Below are 20,096 nucleotides of genomic sequence, written 5' to 3'. Positions count from 1 at the left end.
TTAGTGTGAGCACATGATAATGTTAGGAAAAAGTCACACAGAATGTCTCATGAGGTGCACATGTGCAAAAGGTTTGTGTGTGTCTCTACACAAGGTGGAACCCTGCTAGTGACATGCACAACTCCACAACGAGTGAAGTACAATTGCCAGAAAATGACTTGTTAAAGCTTTAAAACTGGTTAGTGGTTGTATTTAAGGTTGGGGTTAGTACAGAAGCACCGGCAAGTGTGCGCATCTGTCTCTCTTTTTTCACCTTTCTCTGCTTGGGGTCCAGTATCTCCTCCTCTTTAGTTTTCTCTGGAGTGTGTGTCTCGGCTGGCAGAGAGAACACACTGTTCACACACACCTTCAGCAAGTCAAAGCTCTCATTCTCACTCAGCACAGGGTCCAAGGGGCTGAAGCACTAAAGGTCAAGGGTAAAACACTACAGAATGACAGAACCTCAAGTATAGGAATGCATGGATGCTATAGATTTCTACTGAGGGCGTGTGACAATTTGTTTGACACTGTCCACACATGAAACAATGTCCATGACAGCATAATTACCTTCGGCAACAAAGTTGGAAGGAGGTTATGTTTTCAGTCCAGTCTGTTTGTTTGTTATCAAGCTATCTCAAAAGCTAACTAACAGATTTTGTTGAAATTTTGTGGACATATAGCCCTTGGCCCAAGCATCAGTTAATTAGATTTTAGTGATGATACGGATCTGGGATTTCTGCCATTAGACGATTATTAATTTTTAGCCATAACTGTTATGCTGTGTTCTTGTGCTGGTGGGAAGGTCCAACATCTGGGACTTCCAGGTCGGCTGCTAAACAGCATGATATTCATGTGCTATTGTCTCAGAAAATCAAAACCAGAAGACAAGCTATAAACAAAAACGGAGGCTGCAGTTTTGCAAGTTGGAGAAGTATTCAACATTGGTGGAGATCTGTTCTACCAAGTGCCTTCTAGTTACAATTCTGTGGTTGTCATTTAAGGTATACTGAAGGAAATAACTTTGATACATATTTTAATCCATTCAAGCTAATTGGAAGTAGTGTCCTATTAAGTACTATTCTCTACTCAGCTACCCATGATCTCAAGCTGATACTAATATCCATCTCAATATTGTCAGTATCCTGCAGAAATCATGACTCTACAAAACTTTTCAGGAATTCAGAGAATCTGTTTGATTTCCTCATCACACCCACACATTTCTGACATTTCCGCAATGCTTTTTATCAGTTCTGCCTTAGTCCAATGATCATGAAACATTTTCTACATGTGGGAAAAGGGTCAGCTGATAGTCATCATCAATCAACGGCAACATTGGAGATCTAAGGCTTTGGGAATGCACTGAGGATCAAATTGTTTTGAGTGAAGGATACATCAGGTTGGCACAGGTGGTCATCACTAGATGGCGTACTGGAGTCCTCATTGCATCAGCTGGCTCTGCCTTGATAAAATCCTGACCAGACACAACAAGGAATCAGCCAATAATTTCTTAGATAACAATGTTAAAATACTGATAGTACCATATCACAATTGTTTGTTTATATAATTCTTTGTTTAATGAAGTAAAGGAACAAGGTGCAGCGAGGTTCACCATGTGAACTAACTGAAGCAAAACCCATGATTTGGCTTCATACTACTGACCAGCATAACAGCAATGAGCTCCTGTTTGCGAGAGAAGACGTAGCCTTGTCTCTTTACACACTCACTGATGGCTTTGGCTATGAGCCCAACACTCTGGATCAAACTCAGCTTCATGGTCAGGTCCTGGAGCAGGGAAACACACACAGAGACACACACAAATGCAGGCAGACGGAAGACAGAGAGACAAATGACACACAAAGACATACAGGAGAGAAAAAGAAAGGATGTGCACAGATCCACAGATTCAGGTCAAGAGGACAAGTAGGCTAAATATGGTGCAAATAGGATAATTGCATTTTCCAAATCAGCAGGATTGCAAAGTAGTACTGCGACAACCAAGCACATTACAGCCCCCTTTGCAGATGCAAAACTACAGACAGTTAAGCATAAGCAAAAACAATACAAAATCATTCCAGCAATATCAAATTCAATTAATCAATCAATCAATTAATCAATCAATCAAATCAATCCAGCAGTGAGTTTGTAGATTGATCCGCAATGCCTTTGGATGGAGAGAAGTCAGAGTTGTGTGATTTGAGAAGGAGATCATTCAACAGTAAACCACCTGCAGGCTCTGATCTAAGAAGCGACAGATCAGATTGCGGCCCAGAGACACCAAGGTGCTGTTAGGATTTAGCAAGAGATTACAAAAGCCTTTTCACACCAAGGGTGATTCATTGGTCAAAAGCCTGAGAGAGCAATCAACCATAAAGAGATGACTGGATTACGTAAAGAGTGAGATCTAGTGCGTACAGTCATAACAACAAAAACAAAACAAAAAACTTGATGAATTCCCTGTGACAGCTCACAGTCCTGCCAAACTCTTGTGGGATTTATATAAGTGCTGACATCTTAAAACTGCAAAGTCATGGTGCATTGGTGTGAAACTGCTTTATATATAGACCCAAGAATGTGATCATATAACAAGGGACATGTAAGGGAAATTTAAGCCACTTCCCTTTTTACCCGTTTTAAAAAAACAAAACAAAGGACTGAGCAACTGTAGGGAACCTGTCAACGGCAGGTGACAAAGTTGCCAGTGGGGTGGATCATTCAAGACATTTTGCAAATACTTTGCATCATTGTTGGTTTCGAAACTTCCTTTAGATGTTCAGAGTAAAACACTGAGGGTTTTTTGTATAATCCAAACTGCTTCAATATTCCCTTATTAAATATATTCAAAGACTTTATTGTCAGAGAGCTTTGTGCCGTTAGGGCTGGAAACACCAGCTGTATCCCTGGCTTTACATCACATTAATGGGTCAAAGTTGAAGCTACATTTCACTCAGGTAGAACATTTTCACTCTTTACAATGCCACAGGGCTTCAGGAGCATGTCCACCTTTAGCAGGAGCTGCTCTGGCTTCTGTGGTCACTACCAGCATTCAGGAATTTACTGCAATTACTGCAAACCAGCACAATTACTCAGTAAAATATAGGAAACACATGAAATATTACCTGGGTTGGTCCACTTTTGACTATGGGTCCCTAGAGGGGCCAATATTGGTGGTGGACCATTCATGAATGCAATGGTCTTACAAAGGTATGTGCTATCAAATTTCGAGGTGCTCTACCATAGTGAAATATTACTTTAAAAAGATACTGCCAAGTAACAATTAGAGAGTGAGTAGGAAGTTGCTGTATTTTATCAAGCTCTTCCTTGATTTTAGTGAGTATATCTCCATAAGACAGAGTGGGAAAGAGGGAGAAATACAAAAAAGAGTGAGAAAAGAGAGAGCATGAGAGTTGAGAAAGAGAGATGGAATCAGTGTGTGAAAGAAAATAAGTAGTAAGGGAACTAAAAAAATAGGATAAACGAGTGATAGTTGTGAGAAGAGTAAGAAAAATAGCAAGAGAGTAAGGGGAAAAAACAAAGAAAAAGAAAAAAAAACAGAGAGCAAAACAGAGAGAGATAGCCCTTGCGTTCCTGTACCTTAGTCTCTACTTTAATCCCCAGAACCTGTATGAAATAGAGGTGATAGGATTGTCAGTCCACATATGTGATGTGAAAAAATAATGGGATTTTAGGATTCAACAATCAGAGAAAAACTCAAAATGAGCATTGTTCATTATCTGAAAGCCAAACTGAAAACTAGTGTTCCGCAGATTAAATAAATGTTTCTCCATGCTGTCTCTTCGTTGGTTGTCTTCACAATTATTACATTAAGTTTAAACAAGTTATTCAGTAATCAGCGTATGTGATAAGTGTCATTATGGCTACAGATTAACCTCTCTTTCCCCTGTAAAGTAGCCAGTAGCAGGCTAATGTTACACAGTTCATTTGGTAATGAACGCTGTCACAGACACACAAAGTACAAGCTGGATGGATGCTGACTTTATTTTACCCCTGTTTCACATGAACTGGCCAACAGACATTCGGAGAGTTGGAGTGGGAAGTAGGAAAAAAAAACTTGGCGCAACAACTTGGAGTGACATTAGTTGAGGAAGTCTTGTGCTGACTGTCCACCCTAAGTTCTTCCTGAGGTCAAAGTAGCAGGCCACTAGCAACCAGTGACATGCCAGTTGAACAGTTAAGCTCATTTCCAAGAAAAAACTAGTCCAATAAAAATTAGTCAGACTCCCCAGAATTTGTTTTGCATCATAAGCGGTCCTGTTCCACATATTTCAGATGACATGCATTTACACAACATTGAATGAATACTTAAAATTTTTCCACATAATATGCATAAAATCCATGTACACGATGGTAGAACTGGACTTGCCCTGTTAACCTACAGCACAAGATATTTCCCTGTGCCTCAGCTTGCACATAACATAGTCTGATCACTTCAGGGATGAAGAAATGTTTGAATTTGTTAAATCAAATCATCATCTGTAGCATAAACATCCAATATTGCTACCAGTCTTTCTCCTCCCCATCATCATCATCATTATATCCAGACAGACAGATCATGCCCTGTGAGCCCACACAGCTATACAGGACATCTCTCAAATTTCCTTGACAAGTCTAGAAATTCCACTACTTGTGGATCTTACCATCCTAGGATTCATGTAAAATTCCCTGACTGGAATTCACACCTTAAACAACAAAGTCTCCTATGTGATCCCTTCCAACGTTACTTTGGTATTTACGTTACATTGATATTTAAGTTACCTTGGTATTGAAGTGTTTACTGATGCAGCGAAGGATGTCTTGGTCTATGCGGTTCAGAATCTTTTCTGGGGGTGCGTTCAGAGCCACCTGGCCATAACACAGGATCAGTGTACTCTTCACTTTCTCTACCTCAACATCATTGCGCTCCTGGAAAAGACAAAAAAACAGACAAAATGAAAGAAATAAATGCAGTGAAGGAGAGAAAGAACGAGAGAATGCAAAAGGTAGAGGTCGAAAAATAAGTCAATAGTCACCAAAAATCAAATTACCAATTGACATCTAAAATATTTCAAATCACAAAACAGTGTTCATTCACATTTGCATGTTCAGATGTTGAGAGAAACCAAATGACAACAGAGGGAAAACACTGGTTTTCTACTATGAAACAAATATGGCAAGCATCAGCCCTGCAATTTGGGCAACAGAAGCTCCATTAACATTGACAGTAACACATGCAGATCAAAGGAAATCATGTGATACGGGTAATAAGATCTTCTTTGTACTTTGAGCAGGTTGAAGATGCTTGGGGACTTCTTGAATGCGTCTGACTTGCCGAACTCATCCAGTTTGGCCAGAGTTCCCTCTAGGTGGCTGTTGGCACAAAGCCCGATGCCCATGGCCACTCCCTGATGCAGGCCGCACATGCAGACAGAGACCAGAGGTTAGACCCTAACCCTCCTAAAGGTTAGATCCTAACCCTAAACACCCATACCAATCAGTCAGAGAAGTTAACTGGATATTTGAATACCTGAACACCAAACAGAATTATGATATGATGTCATCAATGTGTCTTTCAACAGTACCTCTCTCTCGATGGTGTCATTGTGTCGAGCTGTGAGGAGGACTTCCTGCAGTTGTTTTTTCACCACCTCCTTGTTGTAACACTGTTGGAGAGTCACTCCTATACACCGATACAGGAAACTCTAGATAGTTTGAAAAAATAGAAACACAACAACAACACATATTAAGTTACCATGTAGGGACTTCACTGCCTAACGCCTTTCTCCATCTATGTTCTACATTGTCTGCATTCTGGGTTGCAGCTGCCCTCAAGGCTTTCACCACAGTAATGGATCTGAATTGCCTTGAACAGAATTTGGCTTGCATTTCCTCATAACACCAATACCAGCAGCAAAGTAATTACAAGAATCATTGTCATGCTACACATGACCACCTGCAGTTGGAAGAAATAGTGGGCAGATGACAATATTTCAGCTCGCTAACATTCAGCTTTCCCAACTTATAGTACTTTAAATTACAAGGATTCATTGCTAGTTTGTTATGTAGGTTTTCACATCCTCTCAGCAGAATGCCAAAATCCATGTACATTTGCTGACTTTGTTAATTCTGGTTATGTAAGACACACCAGGACCCATGTGCATTAAAATTATGACTTCAACTTAAGACTTAAATCCAGATTTCAGTCAGGCTTGCTATGGAAGCTTATGTTTACCTGATGAATATGATTTAGCATTTGTTAAAGCTGCAAGCAACTCAAAAAACAAGTAGCCTGAAGTCCATTAATTTAATATGACTAGATAATTGTTGACAGGCCACTAGACTGTAGCACAACAATATGGGTGCTAGCGTTGAATGTTGGGTAGCAGCAGACAACCTAGTCCACTCACATACTTTGGTGTGATATGTGGGAAAAATAAGGTGCTTGAAAGTTCTTACCTTCTCCTCCAAAGCGTTGTTATAGGTGGAGAGGTATCGTGTTGCCTCAGCTGCCAACTGACATACCCACTTGTCATCATCAATGGTAACCAGGGTTTTTGACAGGAGCTGGAGCCAATTGTATCACAGGTAGAAAGACATGTCAGCCAATTAAATCACAGGCAGATTGACACAGTAGCCAATTAAAACAGATTCTATATAGCATAATCTCTCCATAACAAATTAAAATCAATCACACCTTCAGCAGCTTCTCGTCCCAGTGCTTCTTATCCAGACTCTCGGCTGTTGACTCTGGAAACAACAGCACACAGTCAGACTACTATGGAAGAAAAAAATAGATCCATATAGAATGGGGCAAAGCAGGAAAACATGCTAGCGGGTAACACACTTGTCCTCCAGTCGAAGTTTACCATCCAAACAAATGCTTGGCTGTCATGATGTTAGCCATGTTGAATTTCTTTAAATTTGACTGTCTCCTCTGACAACAGACAGTAAAACAGAGATAACAAAGAATGGGAATAAACAGAGGCTGGTAGTTATGCTACCAAGTTAACCCCACAAGTCATCTCTGGATCACTATACCCTCCATTAGTGACAGCAGTAGAGGCAGTTAGAGTGAATAAAGATATCCATCTGGCTGATCTATGACATACACAGAAAAGACTATTTTCATATCTCCATACCCTCTAGTAGCGCCAGCAGTGGAGGTATCTCTTTCTCCCAGAGTATGTCTGTATTGCGGTGAATGTTGAGACTGAGGACGCTGAGCAGAGAGAGAGACGGAGCACCATGACCTCTGCTGTGGAACGGGAATGCTGCATTCACCTGGGACAGACCAATGCAAACCCACATGTACAGGTAGACAGACACACACAAACACACAGGATTAGAAGTGATATAGATTACTGATGGCTCTTGCACATATGATGACATATCCAAACAGAAGAAGCAGAAAAAAGGTCTTGTTCTTGACATCTGAACCTGAGACTGTTTTGGTTACAGAAGAGCAAAGAAGAAAAAGATTAGATCTCCCTGTATCTTGCAATTATATTGGAGAAAACAAAATTATTTTTGTCAGCAAGCGCAAGCATGTGGAAATGTTATTAACTAACATTAAATGCTCACATTTAACATTAAATGCTCACAATTACTCATGATAGCAGCTAAGTTAACATTAGCCAAAAAGCCAGCCAATCAGGTACAGTATTATTGGTTTGCGTTTGCCTGGTTGTTGTCAAGCTACAGTAGTTCACTAGCTGGTTGATAGCTAACAGCAAAAGAAACATGATTGTAGTAACATTATTAAATAAAGGGAATTGGTATTTTCAGTGTTTATATCTTCAAGTCTCATTCTGGGCCCAGAATCATCAATCAAAGAAACTGCTGTGGTGCATTATACAATTGGCTGTACTTACCAGCAGTCTGATCATCAGAGTTTGAGGAGATGGCAGATTGACTGGAGGAGAGGAGAGAGACGACATATTTAGCTTTAAATAGATCATACAGAATCAGAAGACAGAAAATACAGAGCAACTGTCCCAAGGCTTGAAAATTCAGCTGCAAACCATTTACTCTCCTTAATCCACATCTCCCAATCATGATGAGTGGACAGGTAAAATCCAGAAGTTTTTTTGTGTTTGATATATACAGTACATATACAGTATATGGTGTATATATATTTGTATGGGTATGTGGATATATGGATGTCTGTGTATATATGTATGAATGGATGATGATCATCCTCCTACCTTGCTGTGTGAAGTCTATGCTGAAGCTGGCCTCCTGGTTATTTTTCTTCTTGTTGCCCAGCACTATCAGGCTCTTACACAGAGGAGTGGTGGCATTGTTGAACTGTGGAGGGGTCAGGTAGTACAGCAGTGTGGGCCACAGTACCTACAGGAGACAAAATACATAATGGTGAGTCTCAGAGATGTTCATCTATATATTTCCATCTGACTGGACACCAACTGCCATTGTCTGATTTACATTTGATTACTAACCAATTAGTCATAAAACTCAAGTTTCAAGTGGATGAAGACTGCTGCAAAAAGAGATGAAAATCCTCCTAGCTAGATGGACATTCTTCAGATGACATTTACAACTAGTTGAACAGCTCCCTTAATCTCCTCTATGGAGTATACAGTAATGTTAGGCGACTTGGCTTGCTAGTTAACGTTACCAACTGAACCCTTAGCAAACATAACGTAAAACATTTTACACATAGACACAGAAGCACTCCTTATACAACAATGTACTTTAGAGAGACAGTGCTGACATGAATAAACATTTCAGAAAGCCAAATTCCACTATTTTTCTATTGCATATAGCACAATGTCCATGACCAATATTTGTATGTTTTTTGTTTTTTTTAATAAGTGATTTGAATGTTCTGTTTTGGTTTGGGGTTTTTTGCGCTAAATAAAACTATCACATGGGACTTGTATTTTCGGCATATTATTTCCCTCCAGCAGTCAAGCTTTACTTAAACATTGTTGATAAAACACTTGACCAGTTGAGAAAAAAAATCTGACATTTCCAAACGCTTTAGATATGTGATATTTTCTATAACTATTTAAGGCCTGGAAAATCCAATTTTCATATTCCATGGCTAGCAGATTTTCTATGATCGTAGCAACGTACTTGAGCGAACCACCAACAGATCAACAGATCAGATAGAGACTGACAGATGGAGAGCTAGACAGACAGATACCTACATCAGCTAGCCGTCCAACAGTGGTGGTCAGGAGGTGCAGGGTGTTGTCACACATACTTCTCAACGCCTCGTTAGTCACCTCCTCCGGATCTGTTGGCTTCTGGCCACGCTGGAGACACACACAAACACAAGGACATGTACAAATGCTTTACATTCAATTCGGTCGGCTTAACTTAGACCTAAAAAAATTAAACAAATCTTCAAAGTAAGTACACAGCATATGTATACATGCAGGGAAGAAGCCGTTACATTAAATTACATTATAATGCAATTCCTCTGCTTCTATTCATAAAAAGGAATATTCAGCATAAATATATCATACTAACAATCACACAAGCCACACATATGAAACCTCACATCATTTAATTCAATTAGACAATTTCCAAACAAATTCCATTTTCTACTATAAAACAAAACAATATTCAGAGGATATGCAATACATACACACACACACACACACCGGAGTGGTACCTGATATGTGTCGGGCAAGGCACAGTGCTGAACGATGAATCGAACCAGTAACTCCCCTCCGTCCAACTCCAGGTAGCCATGATGAGCCATGGCACTGATCACCTGAACCACACGCTTCTTCACCTGGGAGACAGAGTGTGTGAGTGTGTGTGTGAGTGTGTGATCACCTGGACAACAAACATCTTCAGGAAAGCCAATGTCAAAAGGAGTCGTCCAATTGACTTCAAGGGAAATCCAGTGTGTGTGCATGTGTGTGTCTGCATGTGTGTGTGTGCACATTGTTTAGACCTTGTTGCTGTGGTCGGCCATTGGTTGTCTGATGCTGGTCAGAATAAAAAGCTTCTTGCTCTCCATCATGGAAGCTGCAACACACACACACACACACACAGAAAGAAACACAGAGATTGACAGAGACAGATACTTAAGAGGATTCAGTAATCTGACAGCCTGAGTGTGTTGACATATACATTCATATTTCTGATATAATTCAGGGCACTCAATTGTTTTTATTTTAAGAGCATGTAAACACACTGACTGACTAATTCCTCCAAGTTATTTTAATAGTCCTTCTAATGCCAAATCATGTGTGTGGATTAGCAGTTAGGTGTGTATGGGACGTGTAAAGGATTGCTCTTGTCATTCTTGTGTCTCTGCATGCGTTTTCTCACTAGTAGAGTTGATGAGGTGACGCAGGACAGCCAGTGAGCCCATCCTGCTCCTCTCGTTGCTGTTCTCTAGCTTCTGAAGAACAAATACAACCAGCCGGTCTGGGAAGGAGTTAGCTAGGAGGAGAGGGGTGGAGAGGAGGCAGAGGGAAAGAAATATTGGAAAAGTTACATTGGAAAAGACAGAACAAAACAAAATAAGAACAAAAAGAAAAAGAAAAGAGGTGAGAAAAGAGGTGAAGGAGGGGGAGGGAGAGACAGAGGAGGGGAAGCAGCCATCAGAGTTAACATAATTATCCCATGTTTGCAGCGTACTAATGGATGATCTTATTGCTGTTCTTGTGACTCCATAGAGCTAAAATAGATAGAAAGGCCACTGCTGGACTGACAACAGCACTGAATTACAAACACAGAGACCAACACACAGGCCAACACAGACACAAAAACACTCACACATACAAATGCATACACTCACACACAGACACACACACACACACACACACACACACACACACACACTATTGAACAGCTTTAGTACCTAGCAAGCTGAAGCAACGCAGCACCTCGTTGTGGTTCTTGACAGTTGGAGGGTTGCTGTAGTCAACAGGGGTGCACACCTGAGGAGAGACAGAGAGAGGACAGGACACATCTCGCTATCATGAAAAATGTTTCACTGTGGACACTGCTGTGTGCACCAGTCAATGTCAACTGATATGTTGTGGAACACTGTTACTGTATGCTATGATGTGAGTTCAGATGAGATTTTATTCAGATGTGAAGAGAATAATGATCAAAGAAAACGATTAGTTCATTCAAATTTAACCAAATGGGCTTACTATAAGACATGATCTATTTGTCCATATTGTACAAAACTCCTTGCTATCAGCCTATTTTTAAACTTGTCCTTAGTGAATAAGACTGATAGATAGATAGATAGATAGATAGATAGATAGATAGATAGATAGATAGATAGATAGATAGATAGATAGATAGATAGATAGATAGATAGATAGATAGATAGATAGATAGATAGATAGATAGATAGATAGATAGATAGATAGATAGATAGATAGATAGATAGGACTCCTTTCAATTCATTTCTTTTTTTTCTCATTATTTATTTATCCAGGGTGGGGTTTTGCTGAGCACACATTTTTCTAGCACCACCCTATTTCACAATTCATAGAAACACACATTCACACCTGGCAGTTCCCCAGGACAAACACAGCCCTCTACTGTTGGCCAATACTGGGGGTGCCTTGCTCAAGGGCACCTCGACTACAGTTGTTGAGCAACAGGAGAGTGTTACTGGTCCACTTGTCCCGGGGATCAAAAAGTAGCAGACTTCCGTCTCTATACCCACTAAGCTATCCTACCATGTACACATATCATGCACACTTGTTATTGACTAAGTCATTGTGGTAAAGTGTTGCAACAGTCGAGGCATTAGCCAAGGTTGCTGCTGAGTCACAGGGTTATGGAAACATCTGACTACGGTGACTCCCTAAAAGTCATTTAAGATATCTCAAAAGAAAGCTCAGCATGAAGAATCACAAGTCCCAAGGAATGACACATCTACCCAAACGGCTGATCCATACTGCCCAATATTTAGCCGCAGACTTTTCTTGTCTTGCAAGTCTTGTCTTGCAACAGTTCTGGCACTAAGCCAGGGAGGACTGACTCACAAGGACTGGATAACAGTTGTTATGACTGAAACATCAGTAATTTGAGAGAAAACACGACTGTTGGGAATCAATCGTAAACTGTCAGCAAGTTAGGTTCCGAGTTAGATCCAGCTACTTGTGGGGCACAGCTAACACGCTAGCATTGCAAACAGTGTTACTGGACATGCCCACTGCTTTTTACAGGGATCAACAATAAGAATTGTTTCCACTTGCCCCGTCAGGCCAGTAGGTCGGGGTTCTCCTTGCCCCTAGTACTTTTTCATTAGTCCAGCAGGCAAAAATGTAAATAACCAGTTTTTCACAAGTTTAAGTAATTTATTACTATAAAATGGATAACACTGATCGGTTCATAATACACAACAGCAAATTAACTTAAAATAAACAACAAAACCTGAATAATGTATTGACTGAAGTGGTGTGTATTTTTTAACAACTCTGAAATTGGTACTGATTGTATTAAAGGATTTGCTCACATAACCAACTGATGAATTATTTCTATATCTATTATCAGAATGAAGTTAGTGTAAACTACAAAACATTCCTTCACTTTATTTATTTTTTTTCATCCGACTAAGGGTTTTCATTATGTTGTTGAGAAATCTGTTAAGTCAAAAAAATAGGTGATAATTATTGATGTTTTCCTTGTTCATATGTCAGTCTGCTAACCATTTTATAAACTCAACAATTATAAACTGATGCACTATGTCTCTTATAAATTCAGCATCCGTTTTAGAGTGCAAAACCTATTTTGTTTGGGTTTGTATGAGTACCTGTTGATGCAGTGCCATCAGCAGACTGTCCAGTTGTGTCTCCAGTACCCTGCTGCCCATGTTGACCGAAGCATCTAGCACCTGGCACAGACTCTGGAGAGGAGGCAGAGAGAAAAAACACAAAAGCTGCTGAAACATCTGAAAAAGTGAAATGAATTGTATGATGCGGCAATTTGTCAGCGCCACTGTTGTGATTGACACCTGTATCAATGAGAAAATTATTCAGGGAAATGAGTTCAATGACAGGCTACAGTACCTCGCTGATGCTGCAGCCAACAGTGACCCACCTTGCTGATGATGTAGTGCTCATTGTTCTTCTTGTAAAGGGACAGGATAGCGGGGATGAGTTTGGGAATCTGCTCCTCCAGTTTGTCACTGGCCATCAGATGGCACATAGAGCCCACTGCCTCAGCCACTGTTAACCTCAACTAGAACAGAGAGAGAGAGAGAGAGAGAGAGAGAGAGAGAGAGAGAGAGAGAGAGAGAGAGAGAAATGTCATTAGGTGACATAGAGCTCACTGCTTCACTGACTGTTAATGTCAACTAGGACGGAGAGCAAGTGACAATTTGCTTGTGTGTGTGTTTGTGTGTGTGTGTGTGTGTGTGTATCTGTATGGAGAGAGAGGGGAACACCAGCCATATTAAAAATGTTAATATTATTCAGAAGGTAGTACAGCATAATTGAAGAACTGCCGCCTGCTCATTCTTTGAGAAAGTGCTGCAAATCCACTAGGTGGCTGCGTCATCACGGTATGATAGCCTCCCAATGGAAAAATGAAGGAGTATAAGTAAATGAGTATGAGTAGTGGATGAGAATAGAAGTGCAATGAAATTTTCTACCTAAATAAATGTTCTGTCACACTCAGAATCTCTTATGTGAACAATAAACACTATCAGCACAGAAAAACCATGCCATAACTTTATTTCATTTTCCAGCATTCATAGTTTATGTGATTGCACCGCCTGTCACTTTGCATCCTGGCACAAGCGCTGTAATTGTTTTCAGCAATGTCAGATACCCTATCCATCTGCTCCAAATCCCTGTTTGTATATTCCAATTCAAAAAGATATGGCCGTATGTCACCACCAAAACCATCTTCATCACTACTGTCACTAGATCTACTGTGTTCTGCTGTGACTTCTGACCATGTAAAGAAACACAATGCAAGCCCAGCATGCACAGTAAAACTTGGCATGGATCCATTTCCATTTCCTAACCCTAACCCTACTCTAACGAAATAACTGGCATCGTTCCTTTCATTCTCCCATTCATTCTAAGACAAGTGCTTTAAACCCAGCAAATTCTCAAATGTTGGTTGGAGTAAAACAAAGGCAGTGTTGATTTTAATACTTTCAGAGTTAAATTAACACTGACAATTTTACTGTGCGCCATGATGATATGGCCATTTAGTGGATTTACTGTGTGTTCTCGACAGATGAGCAAGCATTAGCAGGCAACAGTGTCTCTTCAGTCTCACTTTGGTTGTGAGTGGTCCAGTGAAAGGTAATTAGCTCTAATAGGTTCCCTGCCTTCCCTAATGCAGCACGGAGGCACACTGGTTAGTCAGACTCTTAACATGGCTAAGTATAGCCTCACTACAAACACAAACAGTAACTGGTATTGTTGTTATGCTCTGAAGATCCTGGAAAAAGTCTGATTTCTATGAGACTTTAACAGTTCCAAACAATGTTCAAAATGCTAGCAGTTACCATGTGGTTTCATTCATTTTGAGAACATAAAATGGCACCAGTGAAAGGAACCTAAATGTATACATTTGCCTGATTCAGTATTGCAAAATTAAACAAACATTTACTTAAGCACTTTGACATTTTAAATTGTGATGGTTATTTCCTTTACCAGACACTTGCTACATTTAAAAGCAAATGTAGAGGCTTTTTTCCGACAGCTCCCATACAATGCATTGTTAGCATTAGTAGCATTCCTTATTGTAAGAATGGGGGCATAACTTGCTTTAGCTTGAAACTAGTCATGATCCTTGGCTTCAGTGAGGAATGCTACAAAGGCTATCAAGCCGTTTATTTAAACTGACAGACAAATGAAGCAGCTTTTTCCATCAATGCGATAAGCACCTGGTGTGAAAAAAATAACCTGCTGAAATTCAAAATGACGAGCTTTAGAAGGCTTACCTTAGCTGCCCTACTCAGTGGCACAATGAAACCCATCATACAGCTATAACTACAAAATATGCCATACTGCCTGAACGCAAGATTGAATGCCAAATAGATGTTTGTATGTTGATATGTACAGTCCACTGTCTATCATATCATTTTGTGCTGCCCATTTGGACTGCATGTGAGGTCTAGTTGCTATACCACATGTTTCCGTATGTGCAGTATTACTACAAAAGTTTTCAATTATGTCTCGGCATCAACACCACCAAGACAAATTCATGTACATTGATTGTACTTTGTGAATGAAGTTGATTCTGATTATCATTATCTACAACATTAACTATTCTTGGGAACAATACCAACCCATAGCGACCTTACCTTAGGCTCCCTGCTTTGTAACCAACTATTGAAGAGTATGTCATAGGCTGCATAGATTTCACTGGAGAATGTGTCTTTCCTGACTGTGGGATCTGGAGCCTTGTCCAGGTTGGCCAGGTACTCCAAGATACTATCGCTGAAATGACACAGAGCTGGGAGGAGAGAGAAAAAGAGAGGGAAACAGTTTGAGAAGAAGAAAGAGAGTAGAAAATGGTGCAGTGATAAAATAGTAAGGGAGAAAATGTGAATAACCAATAAGAGAGAAAGAGTAAGAGAACAGTTGCATGTTGTATTTACTTTGAAGGTGTAATGTTTGTTTGTTTGAATTTTTAGTTACAGTAAGAAAAAATATTTTTCATTGACAAGTCCTACCCTTCAAAAATCTGAGTGTAAATGCCCATAGCTGATATACTCATAAACAAAACAAAAATGAAAAACATAAATGGCCCTGTGTGTAGGGAGGTTCTTACCAGAGGAGAAGACCCACTTCATGTTGTCCTGTTTGGCCATGCCCAGCATGGGCAGCATGGTGCCTAGAACGGCATTCAGGAAGGGTACCATACCATAGACTGGAGAACAAGGAGGAGGAAACCTTGTTAATGGCACCTTATTACATAATACATCCCGTAACAGAAGGGGAAATACACACTACCAAATTATACTGGCACGAAGCAGAGTGTTAGCCGAGTGTTTGTATGCAGCAACCAAGGAGTAATGTATTTTTGGCGCAATGTGTCGCGAGTTAATTTGATTAAAAATACAACAAAACCAACTGGACTTCTTGACTGCAGAATGGTATGATTAGATGTGAAATAGCGGTCTGTTATTCAGAAACATTCAGAAACAACAGACCTCAGAATGCAAACAGTAGCCAATCAGAATTGAGTATTCAACAACACTGTTTAACAAGGAGGTATAACTAATGTATAAGTTAGGGTTGCACAATCAATGTAAATTGCACTATTGATTGCACTTTCCAAATCACAAGAGGCTGCCATTCATTCTTTTATCAGAGGGAAGGGTGTTTCAGACAGCCTCCTGAACAAGGTATCTGGTATTGTGCAGACCCCTTGGCCTGCAAATGCAGTTTTTTGGACTTCTTCAACATGTCAACTGTGTATACTGGCCTTATAAGCCAAAGGTTTTGAACTCAAATACAATGTGCATGCATGTGTATGTGTGGTTTTCCTATTGGACTCAGCAAGGCTGGAAAGTCTGGACCTTGTATGCGTGTGCAAATGTTTTCCTACCATTGGAATCAGAGAGGTTGGCTAGTGTCTGGACCACAAAGAAGTGAGGCAGGACCCCTGGCTGAAACTTGCTCAGAATCTCCTCCATGATGTCATTGATGTGCTTGTTACCCACAGCAACCAAGATATTACTGGCGGCCTGCTGCCAATCAGGGACTACTTCCTGAATGAACCAGGGAGACAGAGATGACAGTTAAAATGGATGTTTCCTCTACTGAGTAAAGAGCAACACACAGTAAACATCAGATATTCATCAGATTTTCTGAGGTCTGTTCTGTTGCTCTATGAGGATGACAGAGGTATAACAGCAGCCAGCCCAATACTTGTGCATGACATCAAAGTTCACAGCATGTTCAATCTTTAGCAACAAACACAGATTAGCATAATTAAGACTTCATACTGTGCTTCTAATTATTTATCTGAACCAAATATTAATTAGGGGTTTGATACAGTATACAAATGCTAATCTTTCCCCTGCCATATAATATTAATACACAGACACTCAATATTTGACTTTTATTCACATTCTTTTAATGAAAAATTTCATAATAATGTTAAATGATAATCTTGAGAAAAGGAAAACTCTCTGAAAGATTGCTTGAAAGTCTGAAAGGCATTGACTTTCATCTCGTAATGGATCCATGGCTTTTTTTATTCTTAAAGTTAATTGAGTTTAACATTTTATTGTCTTAGTGGATATTATTTCAGCATATTACTGTAGTCATGTGGAAGAAATACTGAGTGGTATCTATTTCCAATACTTAATGTATGCTCTTTTGTACTTTATGTAATGCATTTGCATTATGATACACTGTATTGGGAGCTTTCTGGAGATTCCCACCCCTACTAAGAATTTAGCTGATACTTAGTCATTTTCACAAATACAGGCAGCTTGGAATGTGTCATCTTGTCCAAAACTAACTCACTCATCAACCGATCTTCACAATCAAAACATGAACTTGACATACCTTAGATCGTGTCATTTCATCTGAGGCCAGAGAGATGATGCTCTTTATCCTGGGGCAGCTGATGTCTTCTATCCTGCTGCTGACGATCAGCTCGATGGTCTGGAGAATCACCACTCTGTGGCTCACTACCAGCTAGAGAAGAGGAGGAGAGACGAGAGGAGAAAAGACGAGTGAAGACAAGAGGAGAGAGATAGGAATGACGTTGGAGACAAAATTTTATTGTAAAAATACAATATGATCACAATATGATGACTACACTTTTCACCAGAAGTAGTATTGTTGGTAGGGAGTAATATTGAGACTGAGTTTTGTTTCCGCAACCTTCTCCATTTTGGTTCTAGTGGACTAATTGTAGCCATTGAGCCAGTTGTTATTGGTAATTTGGAATTAAACGACATCTTGTATATTCACTGATTTCTGCATCAAAAGTTAATTTAGACTGTGTGTGTGTTTGCTGATATGAGTTTGTCACAGTTGTTTCCCCAAGATATTTCCTCATTCTATTGGGTAATGATGGTATCATCTGATAATCACAAGGCCAAGGGCGGTGACACGATAAGATGTTGCAGCATCACATACTGTATAGAGGCTGGTTGGGTCAGGGCTCTATGGTGACATTTCTATGTGCTCCTAAATGAAAGAAATTAAGGAATATGATGATACTAATCCCTACTTTGAACCTCAAGTTGCATGTGTGTTCGCTTTTCAGTTTTCTAGGTGGCCTATTTTTAGAGGCCTATGGTTACTGCCTGACTGAATAACAGAATGGCTGGCCGGTTAAATGAGAAAAGGACTGAGTGGTTAACTGCTTGACTGATATCCAAGACATCCAGACTGAGTGTCAGACAGACAGTCTCCGACACAGACAGAAAGACGCACATAAACACACAGCACAACATCTACATCTTGCACATGTGGGAAGCCTCTAAAAGTAATGTCTTGCACACTGTCAGTCACAGGCCTACCCACCACGTGTCACGAGCACTGAGAGGCTCTTGAAGTGTGACAGGATTTAACAGATTAGCCACACAGATATTTAATTATAGCTACAGATGTATCCATCATAGAAACTGCTTGCTGCAATCCTGCTGCACGATTGCTATGCCCCCCAAGAAAATTGCTTGGAAAAATAAACTGTCGTTCTCTTTTCAGCCATCAGAAGGTGCAATGAATTAATGTTTGAGAGGCATGGATTTTGTGTTAAAATATGCTGATAGATGTAGGACAGATGCAGGATGGAGGCCATTAGGGACTCTATGTAACTTTGAGGTGTTTTTGAGCTAGTTTTGACACATGGCCAGAGTCTGTCACTAACTGAGATTATATCAACAGTAGAGGCAGAGTTAAATGGTAGTGTTATCATGCTTATCTGGTGTTTTTACAAGGGCTTCCACAGCTATTTGGCTGCTGCTTAGCAGTGTGTGGTAGGAATATTGATAGTGTAAAGCAACAGAAACAGCAGCAGTTACAGGTTACCTCAGTATGTTTCAGTAGGGACTGACACACTTTGACATTTGTTTGAAATAATAGAGATGTATTGTGAAGGTTTTACCTTTGGGTGTTTTAGGAGGTAGTCCTGACACATGGCTAACACTCTGTCTGACTGTTGTTTTCCCAGGGTCAACATGGACTTCCTGACCTGCTCCTGGACCTCTGAGTCTTTATCATTGGCTGCATCTAGTAGGGCCAGGGTCACCTCTAGTGTAGAAACACAACACAACAGACACAAAGAAAAAAATGAATAGGCAGTGGACGTAAATAGAAAGTACTATCACCAAGGTCACCTCTAGAGAGAAACCGTGTACACACAGAGATGAGTAGACACAAAACAGAATTCAGAGCACAGTCGATATCCAGCAGGCCCAGAGTGAACTCTAAGAAGGATACAGATTGGAGGCAGGACTCAATACACAGCTGACTGAAACAGACACTGTAGAGGTCCAGCAGAGTTAGGGTCACCTCTAGTAAAGGACATCACTATCCCATTTTTTCAAGAGAGATTTACACACATCCCAACCTTGTGTAAACAGAATTACCTTGAGATCAACGTCAACAAAAGCAAAGATATAATTAATAGCTTCTTCCCTCCCAGGCTTGTCAACGAGCTTGTCCCAACTGAGAGTGTTGCAGATTACAAATAATCAGGTGTTGAAACAATTGAACCAACCATTTAATGTTTGTCCACTGTGAAAATTCAATCAAATCCAAGAATGATATTACTGCGTTAAGATGGCCTGCTGTCTCTTTCATCAAATGGTTGTGCAGAGCGTTTCCTCTTTGTGCCTGATCTGTATCTTTGTCAGTATGAGCATTCAGGACCAGAAGCATTTGAGACGCCTGTGCAGTACGCTTGTAGCATAACAGACACCAGCCAATGTGCACTATGCGAAAGTGCGCTAAAATCAAGCACGTAATGATTGAACACAGCAACCCTACTGTATGTACCTGTCCTGCTGCAATATAAAATATACACCAAGTATTTGGTAGCTCTTTGAACCCAGCAGCAGCCATAATAAGACTACACAATGAGCACATGAAGTCACCCTCCTTGCACTTGCAGCGTTGGCACATTTGCCTTAGATAATGTGTTTTTAAGAAGTGTTTCTCCATGCCGTGTTTTTGTACTTTTGTCTC

At 40.2% G+C, this 20,096-nt stretch overlaps 1 protein-coding gene across 2 annotated transcripts in view; it reads right to left on the bottom strand.

Annotated features, from left to right (window-relative positions):
* Window positions 1-20,096, bottom strand: part of mroh1 (maestro heat-like repeat family member 1) — a 33,519-nt gene that overhangs the window by 11,934 nt on the left and 1,489 nt on the right. The window contains exons 3-26 of one of the 2 annotated variants that reach the window (XM_071525597.1): window positions 19,015-19,160; window positions 17,463-17,594; window positions 16,495-16,657; window positions 15,715-15,813; window positions 15,245-15,396; window positions 13,021-13,161; window positions 12,734-12,826; window positions 10,817-10,895; window positions 10,282-10,395; window positions 9,902-9,975; window positions 9,614-9,736; window positions 9,144-9,251; window positions 8,178-8,322; window positions 7,845-7,885; window positions 7,113-7,254; window positions 6,668-6,720; window positions 6,430-6,537; window positions 5,556-5,675; window positions 5,256-5,378; window positions 4,753-4,899; window positions 3,571-3,597; window positions 1,639-1,761; window positions 1,371-1,450; window positions 254-395 (exon numbers count right to left, since the gene is read on the bottom strand). In XM_071525597.1, coding sequence (XP_071381698.1) covers window positions 254-395; window positions 1,371-1,450; window positions 1,639-1,761; window positions 3,571-3,597; window positions 4,753-4,899; window positions 5,256-5,378; window positions 5,556-5,675; window positions 6,430-6,537; window positions 6,668-6,720; window positions 7,113-7,254; window positions 7,845-7,885; window positions 8,178-8,322; window positions 9,144-9,251; window positions 9,614-9,736; window positions 9,902-9,975; window positions 10,282-10,395; window positions 10,817-10,895; window positions 12,734-12,826; window positions 13,021-13,161; window positions 15,245-15,396; window positions 15,715-15,813; window positions 16,495-16,657; window positions 17,463-17,594; window positions 19,015-19,160 — 2,675 coding nt within the window. The remainder of the gene's footprint in view (window positions 1-253; window positions 396-1,370; window positions 1,451-1,638; window positions 1,762-3,570; window positions 3,598-4,752; window positions 4,900-5,255; window positions 5,379-5,555; window positions 5,676-6,429; window positions 6,538-6,667; window positions 6,721-7,112; window positions 7,255-7,844; window positions 7,886-8,177; window positions 8,323-9,143; window positions 9,252-9,613; window positions 9,737-9,901; window positions 9,976-10,281; window positions 10,396-10,816; window positions 10,896-12,733; window positions 12,827-13,020; window positions 13,162-15,244; window positions 15,397-15,714; window positions 15,814-16,494; window positions 16,658-17,462; window positions 17,595-19,014; window positions 19,161-20,096) is intronic. The other variant, XM_071525598.1, reaches the window with a different exon arrangement.

This window comes from Centroberyx affinis, unplaced genomic scaffold (assembly GCF_046629955.1).
Source record: "Centroberyx affinis isolate AG114_WGS23_722 - 3 ecotype Tasmania unplaced genomic scaffold, CSIRO-AGI_Caff_v1 ptg001306l_1, whole genome shotgun sequence".
NCBI lineage: Eukaryota > Metazoa > Chordata > Actinopteri > Beryciformes > Berycidae > Centroberyx > Centroberyx affinis.
This window is presented reverse-complemented; position numbering and strand designations above follow the sequence as displayed.